Source organism: Tamandua tetradactyla, chromosome 8, assembly GCF_023851605.1.
Source record: "Tamandua tetradactyla isolate mTamTet1 chromosome 8, mTamTet1.pri, whole genome shotgun sequence".
NCBI lineage: Eukaryota > Metazoa > Chordata > Mammalia > Pilosa > Myrmecophagidae > Tamandua > Tamandua tetradactyla.
This window is the reverse complement of record NC_135334.1, coordinates 66,877,461-66,894,046: the sequence shown is the minus strand read 5'-3', so window position 1 is coordinate 66,894,046 and position 16,586 is coordinate 66,877,461. Positions and strand designations below refer to the sequence as shown.

General features: G+C 37.6%; 1 protein-coding gene across 2 annotated transcripts in view; it reads right to left on the bottom strand.

The window, feature by feature from the left end:
* Positions 1-655: 655 nt before the first annotated feature.
* The window catches only part of INTS4 (integrator complex subunit 4), a 209,721-nt gene continuing 193,790 nt past the window's right edge, over positions 656-16,586 (bottom strand). For both annotated transcript variants that reach the window (XM_077113469.1, XM_077113471.1), the window contains 4 exons: positions 13,796-13,955; positions 13,357-13,500; positions 3,167-3,287; positions 656-938 (listed from right to left, as the gene is read on the bottom strand). In XM_077113469.1, the coding sequence (XP_076969584.1) occupies positions 760-938; positions 3,167-3,287; positions 13,357-13,500; positions 13,796-13,955 (604 nt within the window). In that variant the 3' untranslated portion in view covers positions 656-759. The remainder of the gene's footprint in view (positions 939-3,166; positions 3,288-13,356; positions 13,501-13,795; positions 13,956-16,586) is intronic.

Genomic DNA, 16,586 nt, shown 5'->3' with positions numbered 1-16,586 from the left:
CATTAAAGAACACAGCACAGTCCCTGCCACACAGTTAACATTTTTTTTTTGAGTATTTACTATTATTACATCACAACTGTACCTTTTGCCCACAAAGAGCTGAAACATTGGAGTCATTAGAAAATTAATGGGAAATGATTTTATTCCTTAAACTGGGTCCATCTTTCCCAACATCTTCATTTCTCTTCTAAATATGGTCTGTCTATACTGTTTGTTTTTTAAGCCACAGAGGTTCTAAGGTTTCTAAGCCATAAAGGAAGGGAAAACCACAAACTTCCCTCAGGGATGAAAATGATTCATTCTCCAGCTATTCAAATGAGTCTTTTGCCCAGCTAATAGCCTGAGTTAGGGAAAGAGTCTCTCAGCAAGATAAAAGATGTCTAAGATCATTCAGGAACTTAGATGGTGAAAAAACACAGTTGTTGAAGCTGCTTTGTAGTTGGTCCTGACAGACTATCACTTTAAGAAAGATTATGGCTTGAATATCCTATTCTTTGAAGGTAGTTAGAACATTGGATCTTTGCATCTCATACCTGAGGAATGCAAGCATGTGGAGCAAATCCTAAACCTATAGCCACACAAATTTACTTTTAAGGAGTGGAAATTGAATGCTTCTCAACTTTATTATTTGAAGAAAAAAAAAAGGAGACTTGAAGCTTTTTAAATAATTTACTCTCTTAAGGGTCACAGGGTCCTGGTTCACTCTGATAAACCATACAAAGGCCTGTAGAGACTATGGCTGTAAAGACTCCTTGTGATTCAACGCCTTGCAGGTTTAGGCATTATGTAAACTTTCACAGGTTTGCTGAAGGGGATGGTGCCCTCAATGATGGTTTCCATCTGGGATGGCACTTCACCACCCTCAAACCAGGGAGATTTTGGAATACGTGCATTGGAGTTGTAGGCTAGCAGCAGTCTCACTTCCACCTGGCATGGTTCTAGAAAAAAAGACAGAAGAAAAAAATCTCTATGACTGGGCACCTGGTAGGAATTAGGATGAAATGTCAAGTAAAAAAAGCAACATCAAAGATGAAGCAGTAGGGTTTCAAGAACATTTCTTCATCTGTCTACATCCTTCCCTTCCCTCTCACCAAACAAAAACACCTTCTCAGCCTGAATCCTGTGAGCGTCTTCTCCTTTCTTTATTGGGTTCTGCTGACTTCTGGTTTCTGGCTGCTCCCTGTGACTTCTTCCTTATCCAGTTTCCTTCACTTGTGAGGATTTCAGCCAAAAGGACCACACTCATTCAGTTTGGGCACATCTTAATTAACATCTTAAAAGGTCCCATTTACAAATGGGTTCACACCAACAGGACCAGGACTTGTGATCTGAACATGTCTTTTGTGGGGGACATGATTCAGTCCCTAACAGAGGCTATGAATTCCCACCACAAAGTTTGTCTAAGAATAAATGAAATATATACATGGTATGTTTTGTATGTACTTTAAAAAAATCTTCAATATCCATTATTTTTTCAGCTCCTACTACTTGTCTTTTAAATGTACTGGAGACAGGTAAAGATGAGTCAGCAGCCTACTCTAATGGAACCTACATTCTAATGGAAAGAAAAGGTAAACAATTAAATGAGAAAGCATCTGACAGTAGTAAGTGCTTTGCAGAGAATTATAATAGGGATTTGTAATATTGAGTGGGTAAAGACCTCTCAGAGGAATTCTTCAACTGCAGGACTCCCTGGCAATACCGAAAAGGAAAGGTCTGCAATTAATTAAGATACCACGAAAGGAAGCAGGACCTAGAGGAAAGAACCTTGAACCTAGAAGCAGATAGCCTGGGTGTGTGTCAGCTCTAAGAATGACTTGCTGAGACCAGTGGCAAGTTGGTAGCACTTTCAAGACCTTTCAAGCTTGCTTGAGCTCTAAACATGCTGTGTTGAGCCTTGCTTGTTCCATAGCATTTCTTCCTCATGTCTAGAACCCCTCATTAGAGGGTTTTAAAGTAGGAGGTCCTACCTTCCTACAAAACGTGTCAGGCAGCAAGGATATGGATTAAGGGATGCTCAGGGAAGGAGATCCAGGTTAAAAGCATTGCTAGATGTTCCCTAAACTATGTTATAGCCAAGGCACTTTACTCCTAAGGGGCTGCCCTAACATTCAATAGTACTACTTTCTCTTTGTGAAAGCTTTATAAAGTCATTTATACCCATATATATTTCCCCGATAAAGGGAAAGGAAAGCATTGATAATGGCATTAAATGTTTTTTCATGTACTTAAAAATTAATAGTGAAGGAAAATTCCAGAAGGCATGTAGCTACCTCTAAAACAAACCAAATTTGATGCATTAAAAACCTGTTCCACTAGTAATTGTGCCCCTGAATCATCTTCGACAACATGGAGAACGATAAAGATGATTCTCTCCCATGTTTTAGAATATGCAGACTGATTCTCCTTTTTAAAATTTCCAAAGTAGCTTGAAACTTAATGTCTTTTGTTCATGTATTCTCCCATTTTATTCTTACAAATTTAAAAAAATAATTATGCAACGCCTTTGTCTTTTCACAGATTATCAAGATTCTATTCAGTTGCTATATGGGGAGGGCAAAACATGAACAAATTATCTTGCTCTGCATTACTCCAAAAACCAGCCCATATAGGAGGGAAGGGCAGTTAACACATCACTTTTTTTTGTTTAAGGGGAATGAAATTAATTGTTCATATACAAAGAAAGAATGATTGTACATTTTTGCTAAGAAGTATAAGATATAAAAATTAAATATAGCATAAAAATATAACATGATAGACAACCAGTTTAATCATCACAATTGATGACTGAGATTGTCATCTTTATTATGAAGATGAAGAAACATACTCAAAGAGATGTGACCTGTCCAAAGTTATCCATGAGGTCAAGGGTAGAGTCAGAACCAGAAAATGGTTTCCTGGCATCTAGTCCAAGACCTTTCCATAATATTCCATCTATTATAATCTTCTGACAAATTCTTGTTCCTCATGTGATAAAAAACAGTGTAGCAAATTAGTCAAAATGCACCTAGTTTGAGCTCACAAGCTCCTTACAAAATCAAGCTCAATATTCAGTAGGCCTGATTCAACTATGAACTTTTCAAACTACAGTTAACCAAATGCCCAAGGGTAGGTGTAATCCCCAAGAACATATTTTCCTGCCCATCCTGGCCACTTTCCACCTTACCTGTCCAGGCAGTGTGGGAGAGGTACACCTGAGTGATGAGCCGGTGGCGCCCTGGGCCAGGATTCCGGAAGTCTGCTGGCTTGGGGTGGATTATCTGAGTCTGGCCATCTGGATATAAGACCTAACAGGTGACAGAAATGAGAAAAAGAAGAAGGGCCATAAGCTTTTAACAAAATACTTGGTGACACCTGTTGTGAACATCAAAACAGGAAGTTAAGAAAGATAACACTAAAGACAGCTACTTAAGAGGAGGGCAGCACTAAAGGCATCTATACCTTGTGTACAACAGCACAAAGCAGTTTAGATAAACACTTCCTGAATTCATGGTGAATGAGTAATAAGAGTACATTGTCTCCGTAAGTACAAAGACAGGTAAAAAAACATTAATTCTGGATGCTGCCCTGCCACTCTCCCTCACTGATTTTGAATCATGTCACGGCCCAGCATCCATCACCAACCACTATGTATTGGGAATTATAACTGTTTTCTCCACTGAATTACAAGTATCTAGGAAGCCATTTATCTGTTTCTTCCTACCCAGAAAATGCACAGTGAAGGGTCTGCTCAGATCATTGGCCAGTTCTTTAAATCTCATGAACTGCCACGGTGTTCTTTCCTCAGCATCCCAACTTATATCATAGCTCTCTGTGTAGGGGCCTTTTACACTGCAGAATGATCTGTAAACTATATGAACTACATGGACAAATTATAATCAGACATGATACAGGCTATGCAAATATACAAATAAGAGCAGAATCAGGGGACCATACAGGTCTCTCAACTTAGAAACTCTGGGAGGAATGTCTCAGCCCACTTGTCCCATAATATTCTTTCATGTTTCCTCAGATCTTAGGGCCTCACCTAGAGTCTGCCATTTCTCTTTAAAAGTGCTAATCCCCACTATCTCCAGACTCCTTGCCCTACAAACCTATGAGCATAGAAAAGTCCCCATTTCCTGACTCATTTTGTCTTTAAAGACAAGTTTCAGACTTCATTAAAAAACAGAGAGACCAAGACAGTAATGAGCACTGAAAAGAAAATGAAAAAGGTAGCAAAACCTCCCACAGTTCTCAGCAAAACGGCTCTTGGCAATAGGCCTTGACTCCTCTCTGAAATGGCTCCTGAAAGCTTGCTTTCATTCCTCTGTTACTTCCAAGATAGAGGTTAGGACATCAGTGACCCAAGTAATTCAGGGAGAAAAAATGGCCAATATGAATAATATTCTGAACTTCAGAACTAAATAAAACACCCCTTCTCTTAACATCAAGTATATCCAGTATCTTAAATTAGGCGAACAAAAGTGGTACTGAACGGTGTTCTTGGACAGTCTACTTTAAAGAATGGATATAAATTCTTTCACTGCAGAATGTAATCTGTCTTGTAAAATGCTATATGCAACTTAAATAGTGCCAAGAGCTGAGGAGGTATTGCGGGAGTGCTGGCTGGACTTAACTGTACCTTCTAGCTACTAGAGGTGTGCCACAGTAGGGCACAGATGTTTCCATCTTCCTATCTTTAGACATATCCCAAAAGTTTACCCATCCACGCATGGGAGGTACATAAGAGAGGATTTTACACATAGAGAGTTGAACAAATGACCCTTACATAATCTGTGTGAAATCTCATTGATGTTGAATAATATTCTTTTTGGGACAATGTGCAATACTGGTTCTCAATCCTGCCTGCACATTAAAACGACCTATGAACTCAAAAAAAGTACTAGTACCCATAGGCCCCACTGTCAGGATTCTGATGTAACTGGTTTAGGCTAAAGCCTGTGCATCAATACTCCTTAATGCTTTCAGGTAAGTTTGAAGTAGAACTAGGGTGGAAAACCACTAATGTGAAGAAAAGTTGCAGTACAGCTTCACTGCCATCTCAAAATTAGTTCTCTGTAAATCTACAGATTTCTGCTGGAAAGCCAGAAGGACTTTTCCTCTACTGTCAGTTTAGCCAAATCTTAATATCTCTAGCACCTGATGCATCCTCACCTCCTCAAATAAGTTTTCCTGTCCTCTAATTGCATTTATAGACAGTGCTTGGATCCCTCCTTATACTCACATCCCTTCTGCTTAGAGCACCCTCTTTTCCCCTTAGCTCCTAATTGTCCTTTCAGATCTCACCCAAGCACATCATCTTCACAAAGCCTTATCTTTGTGAAGCTTCTCCCCACACTTCATATTTATAGCCTCTCCTTAGTATCTACCCTGGGCATGTATCGTCAATAAATTTCTGCTTTTTGACTGCCTATTCTTTTGTCTGTCTTCCTATGAGACTGTGAACATCTTAAGGTCAATAGCTATGACATTTTACCTTGCCAACCCTTACAACTCAGCCAACCCCAGCACTTAGCATGTACAACAAAGAGTATTACATGATGGACAGAAGATGGTTATGAAGAAACAGTACTCTTTGTGAGTTTAAATGCAGACTGTCTGAATTGATTAAAGAGTGTCCAATCCATGAACATGAAACATCTTTCCATTTTGTTTAGGACTTTATTTCTTTCAGTAAAAAATTTTTAGTTTCCTTTATAAAAATGCTTAACATCCTTGGTAAAATTTTTCCCTAGATATTTATTCTTTTAACTACTATTATAATTGGAATTGTTTTGATGTGGATTTATACTTTGTTCATTACAAGTGTATGAGACCACTAATTTCTGCATGTTGACCTTGAATGCTGTTACTTCACTGAATTCATGTTTAAACTCTAGTAGCTGACTTGTAGATTCTTTTAGATTTTTCTCTAAAGGATCTTGTCATCTGCAAATAGGGATAGTTTTACTTTTTCCTGTCCAATTTGGATGCCTTTTATTTCTTTCCTAGTTGCTCTGGCTAGCACTTCTACACAGTATAATGTTGAATAGCACTGGTGTAAGTAGACATCCTTATCTTGTTCCTGATCCTGGGTGGCAAGCTTTCCATATTTCGTCATCAAGTAAGATGTTAGCTATGGGTTTTTCATCTGTGCTCTTTATCACATTGAGGGAATTCTCCTTCTATTCCTGGTTTTCTGATTGTTTTTACCAATAAGGGGGGATGGATTTTGTCTAATGCCTTTTATGTGTCAATTGAATGAGCATATGGTATTTTTCCTTCATTGTATTAATGTGTATTACATTAATTGATTTTATGTTGAACTACTCATGTATTCCTGGAGAAATCCACCCTGGGTTATGGTCTATAATCCTTTGGAGATACTATTAGAGTCCATTTGCTAGTATTTTGTTGAGGATTTTTGCATCTTTTTCATAAAAGATATTTATCTTTTTCTGTAATGTTCTTTTTGAAGAATGTCTCTGTTTTTAGTATTAGGGTGATAATGGTCTCACTGAATGAATGAGGAAGATTTCCTTTCTCTTCAGTTTTTTGAAAGAGTTTGAGAGGTTTTAATGTTAATTCGTTGAATGCTTGGTAGCAGTTACACCAGTGAAGCCATTTGGTCCTGGAATTTTCACTGTTGGGAGGTTTTTTTAATTGTTGTTTTTTGTTTCTTAATGTTTTTAGTGTCGATCCTTAACAAACCAACATGCAAATATTCTATACATGGTGTACAATCAATAGCCCACAATATCATCGCATAGTTGTGTATTCATCACTATGATCATTTTTTGGAACATTTCCATCTCTCCAGCAAAAGAAATAAAAAAGAAAAAACTCGTACATACCATACCCCTTACCCCTTCCTCTCATTGACCACTAGTATTTCTTTTTTTTTTTTTTTTTTTTTTTTTTTAAAGAGAGAGGGAGGAAGGGAAGGAAAGACAGAGAAGGAAGGAAGGATGGAAGGAAGGAAGGGAGGAAGAAAGGGAAACATCTTTAAACATTTTCTTGTTTTATTATATTTTGTTTGTTTGTTTGTTTTTTACATGGGCTGGGGCCGGGAATCGAACCGAGGTCCTCCGGCATGGCAGGCAAGCATTCTTGCCCGCTGAGCCACCGCGGCCCGCCAGACCACTAGTATTTCAATATACTTAATTTACTTTAACCTTTGCTCCCACTATTATTTATCTTTTATTTATATTTTTTATACATCTGTCCATATCCTAGACTAAAGGAGCATAAGAGACACGGTTTTCACAATCATACAGTCACACTGTAAAAGCTATATCATTATACAATCATCTTCAAGAAACACGACTACTGGAACACAGCTCCACAGTTTCTGGTACTTCCCTCCAGCCACTCCAAAACACCATAAACTAAGAAGGGGATATCTATATAATGCATAAGAATAACTTCCAGTAACCTCTCAACTCTGAAATCCTCAGCCACTGACACTTTATTTTGTCTCATTTCTCTCTTCCCCCATTTGGTTGAAAAGGTTTTCTCAATCCCTTGATGCCAGATCCCAGCTCATTGTTGGGAGCTTTTTTTTTTGGCATGGGCAGGCACCAGAAATTGAACATAGGTCTCTGGCATGGCAGGCGAGAACTCTACCTGCTAAGCCACCGTGACCCACCCTATTGGGAGCTTTTTGATTACTGATTCTCTTTACTTGTTAATTGGTCTACTGAGATCTTCTATTTCTTCTTGAGTTAGTTTAGGTAACCTGCATTTTTTGGAATTTTTCCATTTCATCTAAGTTGTCCAATTTGTTGACAGTATTCTCATATAATCCTTCTTATTTTGGCGGGGTCAGAGGTAATGTCACCCCTGTCATTTCTGATGTTTCTTATTTTCAGTCTGAAAAAGTTCTGTCAATTTTACATATCTTTTAAAACGAGTTTTTGGTTTCATTGATTCTGTTGTTGTTCTATTCTCTATTTTACTTATCTCTGATCTAGTCTTTATTATTTTATTCCTCGGCTCACTTTTCCATTCTTTTTCTAGTTCTTCCAGATATGAGTTTAGGTTACTGATTTGGATATTTCTCCTTTTTCCCCCAAAGACTCTACTTTTGCCCCTCCTTCAATCCCCTAGTAATCTCTAATCTTCTTTCTATATATGCAAATTTGCTATTTTTAGTCATCTCTTATGCTTTGTTCACTTCACTGAGCATGTTTTCAAGGTTCTTCTATGTTGTTACATGTCTCAAAATGTCATTCTTCATTACGGCCAACTAATAGTCTATTGCATGTATGTACCACATTTTGCTTATCCATTCACTTGTTCATGGACACTTGAATTGTTCTACCTTTTGATTATTGTGAATGATGCTGCTATGAATATTGGCACACAAGTCCCAATATCTGTTCAAGTCCCTGTTTTCAAATTTTTTGAATATATACTTAGAAGTCAAATATGGAAAATACTTGACTTTCTGAAAAATCAACTGTTTCCCAAAGTGACTCCACCATTTTACATTCCACTCAGCAATACATGAGAGTTCCTATTACTCCAAATCCTCATCAACACTATATTTTCCATCTTAAAAATAACAGCCATTTTAGTTGGTGTACAGTGGTATCTCATATTCTTGATTTACATTATCCTAATGGCTAATGATGTTCAACATCTTTTCATATGCTTATTTTCCATGTATATATATTCTTTGGAAAAATGTTCAAGTGCCTATTTTAGAATTGAGTTCTCTTTTTGTTGCTGCATTGTAAAAGTCCTTTTATATAATATAGATATTACGCCCTTATCCCATCTATGACTTGCAATGATTCTCCCATTCCAAAGGTTATCTTTTCACTCTTGATAATTTCCCTTGATGCATGAAAGGTTTTAACTGAGATGGAGTGAAATTTATCTTTTATTTTGCTACTCATGCTTTTGATATCATATCAAAGAAATCGAATGCCAGATCATAAAGATTTTCCCCATGTTATCCTATGGGAGTTTTATAGTTTTTACTTGTATATTTTGGTTCTTGATCTAAAATATCAACTGATTATCTTATTACTATAGTTGAGGTATGGGTCTAACTTTCTACTTTTGCATATGTATCCAGTTCCCCAGAATCATTTGTTGAGGAGACTATGCTTTCCTCTTACACATACTTAAGGATTGTTATCAAAAATCAACCGACTCATAGATGTGTGGGTCTTCTGGGTCTATTTGTCTATCTTTTCACCAGTACCAAAATGTTTTGATTACTATAGCTTTGCAGTACAATAAGAAACTACTAGGAAGTGTGAATACTTTCAATATACTTTTGGTTATTCAGGGCCTTCTCCAGTTCAATGTGAATTTTAAGATCAGTTTTTCCATTCCTGCAAACACAGGCTGCTTGAATTTTGAGAGGGACTATGTTGAATCTGTGGATCTCTCTGGGTTATTTTGACATCATAATACTATTCATTCTCCTACTCTGTGAACACAGTATTTCTTGCCATTTTTTAGGTTTTCTTAAGTTTTGTTCAGCAGTCTTATAGTTTTCAGTGTACAAGTCTATTAAATCCTTAAATTTATTCCTAGATATTTTATTTCTTTAGATGCTATTGAGATGGAATTGTTTTCTTAATTTCTTCTTTGGATTGTTTATTGCTAATCTATAGAAACATAACTGATATTTGGGTGTTGAACTTGTAACATGCCACTTTGCAGAACTTATTAATAGTTTTCTTGTATATTTGTTTAGATTTTCTCTCTATATAAGGTCATGTCGTCTGAAAACAGGGAGTTTTACCTTCCTATGTGAATGTCTTTTGTTTCTCTTTCTTGTCTTCCCATTTAATGTAAGCATTTACTACCTTTGCTGTATTTCATAAATTTTTTTAGGTTGTATTTTAGTTTTCCTTTATCTCAAGGTAGTTCCTCATTTCTGTTGTGATTTCAGCTTTGACCCATTGGTTATTTAAGGGAACATTGTTTAATTTCCACATGTTTGTGAATATGGTCTATCCTAAAGAATGATTACTGTGCACTTGAGAAAAATGTGTATTCTGCTCTGTTAAATGACTTGTTCTACATATGACTGTTAGATATAAGTGGTTTATAGTAATGTTCAAGTCTTCTATTTCCTTTTAAATATTCTGTCTAAATGTTCTATCTGTGGCATTAGTGTAGAACCATCTATTTCTTCCTTAAATTCTGTCAATATTTTTGCCTCATACATTTTTTTGAGGTGGGTTGTTAGGTAAATACATATTTATAATTGTCATATCTTCTTGATAAATTGACCCTTTTATCAACATATAGTTTCACTAATTGTGTTTTCAAACATCTTTTTATTTTTAGCTATTCCTGTACTTTTTTGGTTACTATTAATACAGGTTTCTGTCCTTTCACTTTCAAACTACTTTGAATTTACAGTGTGTGTCTTATAAACAGCATATAACTGGATCATGCTTTTTTAATCCATTGTGTCTTTTATCCAGTTTATACATCTATGCCATTTGACTGGAGAGTTTAACCTATTTACATTTGAAGTAACCACTGATAATGCAGTACTTATTTCTGCCTTTCAGCAATTTCATTTTTGCAAGACATACCTTTTTGTCCCTCAATTCTTCTATCACTACCCATTTTTGTATTTACTTCATCTTTTGTAGTGAACCCTCTTGAGTTCCTTCATGCCTATTTTTTCACATATTTTCTTTGTGGGTACCATGGCCCTTAAATATAATATCCTAAATCCGTAACAGTCTTGTCTGGTTTGATACCAACTTAACATCAACAGAATACACAAACTTCCTTCTTATTCTCCTGTCCCCCCACGCCCACATCTTGTCACATATTACAGCTTTTTACATTATATATGAAACCATCATATTTTATGCATTTTCATTTTAGATTCTGTAGACAGTAAAATGTAGAATTACAAATCAAAAATACAGTACTGGCATTTATATTTACAACATAGTTACTTTTACCAGAGAGCTTTATTTCTTCATGTAGCTTTAATCTATTGTCTACTATCCTTTCCTTTCAACCTAAAAAACTCCCTTTTGTGTGTCTCATGGGTCCAGTCTGCTATTGTTTATCTGGAAATGCTTAATCTCTCCCTCTTTTAAAAAACAGCTATAGAATTCATGGATGACAGTTTTTTCCTTTCAGCACATAAAGTATGTTATCCAACTGCCTTCTTGCTTCCATGGTTTCCCAGTGAGAAATCAGCATCTAGTTGAGGCTCCCTTGTACATAACACATTACGTCTCTATTGTGCCTTTCAGAATTCTCTTTACCAGTGATATGTCTTGGTGTGGGTCTATTTGGGTTTATCTTGTTTGAAATTCACTGTGTGTATTCATGTCTTTTCTTAAAATTGGGATGTTTTCAGCCATTATTTCTTTGAATATTCTCTTTGCCCCTTTCTTTCCTTGTGGGATTCCCACTTCTCCTCAGCCTGCATCATTTCAATGGACTCTTCTTCCATTTGAACAACTCTTTTATCTTCTAGTTCCAATCTTCTTCTGAACCCCGTTGGAATCTACATCATGTCCCCATCCCTGGTTCTGAGGGTATGAGCCCATGTGTAACTGGGACCTTTGAAGATGTTATTAGGTAAGGTCTGCTCAAGGCCTTTGTCCAATATTACTGAAGTCCTTATAAGCAAAGAAAACTGGATAATGAAAGAAAAGCCACAGGAGTAGCAGGAAGAGAAAGGAGAAAATACTGACAAGGTGATAGAAAAACCCCAGAACAGTCCTCAAGAACAAAGCATCACATTACTGACACCTTGATTTTGGACATTCCTAGCCTCAAAACCATGATCCAATAAATTCTCATTGTTTAAGCCAACCCATTATATGTTAGATGTTTTAACAGCTAAGAAACTATGACAACCCCTCTAGGAATTTTTTTTTTTTTTGACACTGTGATCTTCAGCTCTGTTTGGCTCCTTTTTTTATTTCTACTTCTTTTTTGATATTCCCTTTGTGTTCATCTACAGTTTTCCTGATTTCCCTTAATTCTTTGTATTTTTCTTTTGCTCTTTGAGAATATTGAAGACGTTTCTTAAAAATCTTTGTCTGGTATATTCAAGGTTTGGTCTACCTTGTTGATGGTTTCTAATGTTTTACCTTGCTCTTCCATACAGTCCATTCTTTCATTTCTTATGTTTTGTTGCACATTGGATATTTTGATGTTTTATTTCTGGAATTTAGTCACCGAAGCATATGTTCCTTAAATGTGATTCTAGCTAGTGTTATATCAGAGAATTCCTTAAATGCCAGGAGTGAACAGCAACAAATACGAGAATAACTCCCTCAGTTTTAGCCTGTGCAACTGCTCTCCTTCAGAAGTTGGACTGCCTAACAATGAGTCATTTCTAAGCATTGTCTTGTCCTTGTCATATTCATGACCTTGTGAATACCCTTGTTTCCGCAAATTTGAATTTCCCTTTTATCCTAGGAAACAGTCTTTCCCCTTATCCTGATCACTGCACTGTATGTACCAAATCTAGCAATCTTTTGCCCCAGGCAGCTATGGTTTCACTGCTTTCATATGCATTCTACCTGCCCGGCAATCTGCCTGTAACCACAGGGCAAGTTCTGCAATGTTGAATCTGTGAAGAGTATTCTGGTTCAGTCCATACATCCTCCTATGTATACAAAAGTTACTCTACTCCCTCTGATACCAGGGCCCACCATGGGAGCACACACTGGTTCCGTAACAAGCCAGTGAGGGGAGGGTCAGCAAAGGTACCAAAAGATTTTCCTACCATTTTTAATTTGCCTTCCTCTTGGTTTGGTGCTTGCCCCGTTACTGTGATCCTTTAATCGTTTTCTGGAAATCTGGGAAAGATGGGCCTACCAGTTTTTTCTTGTATGCTTAAAGCTTCTGTAAGGGAAGGAACCCAAGAGCATCTCACTCTGCTATCTTGGTGATACTACTCTATGGTCAAGTGTCTCTACCATATCCCTAGTATGTTTCAAATATATCTAACTTGGGAAAAAATACTTTCTAGATCGCTACTTCCTACCCATCAGTGTTTGCCTACTAACCTACCCAAACCTGAAAAAAAGTTTTTAATTATAGTTTGCATGTAGGCCTGAAAAGACAAAATCTTGCCCTCACATTTTGAAAACCAAAAGGGCACTATCATTTAGCAAACCCTTACTAGGTGCCAGGGTGTTTATATACCTCAATGTCAATTGTAGAATCTGCAACTCAGAGTTTAATTTCCTCCACTACACTCAGTAGGTGAGTTGGAATTCAACCTCAGGTCCTTTTCCACAGAGGCTCATCCCTGTTACCTTTCCTAGTTTCTCAGGTAGAGACTACAAGAGTGCTAAAGTTAAATCCTTAAACACAAGGGCAGCCGAGATGCTCCATAAGGACCCAAAGCCAACAGACCTGGACCTTCACAGTGCTCTGAGGATCCTGCACATGTTCCAAGGTTGCATCAACATCGAGGGCTACCACCAACCCAGATGTAAACCGCAAAGGGTTATCTGACTCTCCCGCTGGCTCAATAATAGTGGCAGAGGCTTTGTGGATCTGTAAGCAAGAAAAATATGATGATTCTAAAGCCAGGTCAGTCCTGGGCATTAAACATTGTCCTTTTGTCTCCTGCTCTAATGGGTTAACACATGGGATTCAGTCGGAGGAAGTACCAGAGCCCAGCTGTCCACTGCTCAAAGAAAACTGCCAATATGCAATTTTGACTGTCTAGACAGATTTAGCTTAAAGGGGTATGACAGGGCGGGCCACGGTGGCTCAGCAGGCAAGAATGCTTGCCTGCCATGCCCGAGGACCTGGGTTCGATTAAAAGGGGTATGACAAAGAGCCTCACCTGTTCTGGTAGGGGGAGGTGCAGAAAGGTACTCTGCCGCAGCATGGTCTGTAGAATTTTGACCACTTCTGCAGGTTTGGATGTCATGAGCCGGGGCATAAGGTCAAGAAGTTTGTCCACAAAGCTATCCTGCAGGTGGGGCAAATCAGCAATGAAACACCTGGAAGAACAAACAAAAGCAACTGCTCATAAAGATAGATATATTGACCAATGGAATTGAATAGAGTGTTCAGATATAGACCCTCTCATCTATGGACAACTGATCTGTGATAAGGCAGTCAAGCCAACTCACCTGGGACAGAACAGTCTCTTCGATAAATGGTGCCGAGAGAACTGGATATCCATATGCAAAAGAATGAAAGAGGACCCATATCTCACACCCTACACAAAAGTTAACTCAAAATGGATCAAAGACCTAAACATTAGGTCTAAGACCATAAAACTGTTAGAAGAAAATGTAGGGAAATATCTTATAAATCTTATATTTGGAGGTGGTTTTATACACCTGACACCCAAAGCAAGAGCACTGAAGAAACAAAGAAATAAATGGGAACTCCTCAAAATTAAACACTTTTGTGCATCAAAGAACTTCATCAAGAAAGTAAAAAGACAGCTTACACACGGGAGACAATATTTGGAAACAACATATCAGATAAAGGTCTAGTATCCAGAATTTATAAAGAGATTGTTCAACTCAACAACAAAAAGACAGCCAACCCAATTACAAAATGGGAAAAAGACTTGAACAGACATTTCTCAGAAGAGGAAGTACAAATGGCCAAAAGGCACATGAAGAGATGCTCAACACACAGGAAATCAAAGAGATTTCCCTGGCCATCAGAGAAATGTAAATCAAAACCACAATGAGATATCATCTCATACCCACCAGAATGTCCATTATCAACAAAACAGAAAATGACAAGTGCTGGAGAGGATGTGGAGAAAGAGGCACACTTATCCATTGTTGGTGGGAATGTCAAATGGTGCAACCGTTGTGGAAGGCAGTTAGGTGGTTCCTCAAAAAGCTAAATAGAGAATTGCCATATGACCAGGCAATACCATTGCTAGGTATCTACTCAAAGGACATGAGGGCAAGGACACAAACGGACATTTGCACATCAATGTTTATAACAGCATTATTTACAATTGCCAGGAGATGAAAACAGCCAAAATGTCCATCAACAGATGAGTGGCTAAACAAACTATGGTACATACATATGATAGAATATTATGCAGCTCTAAGACAGAATAAACTTATGAAGTATGTAACAACATGGATGGACCTAGAGAACATTATGCTGAGTGAGACTAGCCAAAAACTAAAGGACAAATACTGTCTGGTCTCACTGATATGAACTGACATTAGTGAATAAACTTGGAATATATCATTGTTAACAGAGACCATCAGGAGATAGAAATAGGGTAATTGGAGCTAGGGATACAGATTGTGCAACAGGACTGAATATAAAAATTCTGAAATGGACAGCACAATACTACCTAACTGTAATACAATTATGTTAAAACACTGAATGAAGCTGAATGTGAGAATGACAGAGGGAAGGCTGAGGGTATAAATGAAATCAGAAAGAAAGACGATAAAGATTGAGATGGTATAATCTAGGAATGCCTAGAGTGTATAATGATAGTGATTAAATGTAAAAATTTTAAAAATGTTTTTGCATGAGGAAGAACAAAGGAATGTCATTACTGCAGGGTGCTGAAAATAGATGGTAATTAATATTTTAAAATTTCAACTATGTGTGAGACTAAAGCAAAAAATGTTTAGTTGGTACAAAATTTATATTTTGACTAGTGCATTTCCTAATATAACTTATGTAGATAGCTTGGTTGAACACTATAAGTACTTGGAACCTTGGGTAGGACATGAGATTTTGTTGGTTTGTCCAGAGGGATGCCCCAATGAATCCCAGAGTGATCTGATCAGTGAGTGGAAAAGTATTCGCAAAGTCCCCTTCAGGGAATGGTGAGAACGGGGAGAAATTCAACTTCCCCAAGCTGAATTCTGATATTCTCACAAGCAGTGTGGACAACCAAAGCTATAGGCGGAGCCCCAAGTCTTGGGGTTTGTTCATACAAAACTTACCCACACAAAGGATAGGTCAAGCCTATTTAAAATTAGGCCTAAGAATCACCCCCAAGAGAGCCTCTTCTGTTGCTCAGATTTAGCCTCTCTCTCCAGCCAACACAACAAGCAAATTCACCACACTCCCCCCTGTCTACGTGGGACATGACTCCCAGGGGTAAAGACCTTCCTGGTAACGTGGGACAGAAATCCTAGAATGAGTTGAGACTCAGCATCAAGGGATTGAGAAAAACCCTAGAATGAGCTGAGACTTAGCATCAAGGGATTGAGAAAACCTTCTCAACCAAAAGGGGGAAGAGTGAAATGAGACAAAGTGTCAATGGCTGAGAGATTCCAAACCGAGTTGAGAGGTTATCCTGAAGGTTATTCTTACTCATTAAGTAGATATCACCTTGTTATTCGAGATGTAATGGAGAGGCTGGAGGGAACTGCCTGAAAATGTAGAGCTGTGTTCCAGTAATCATGTTTCTTGATGATCACTGAATAATGATATAGCTTTCACAATGTGACTGTGTGATTGTGAAAACCTTGTGTCTGATGCTCCTTTTATGTACCTTGTCAAAAGATGAGTAGAACATATGGAATAAAAATAAATAATAGGGGGAACAAATGTTAAAATAAATTTGGTTTGAAATCTAGTGATCAATGAAAGGGAAGGGTAAGGGGTATGGTATGTATAAATTTTTT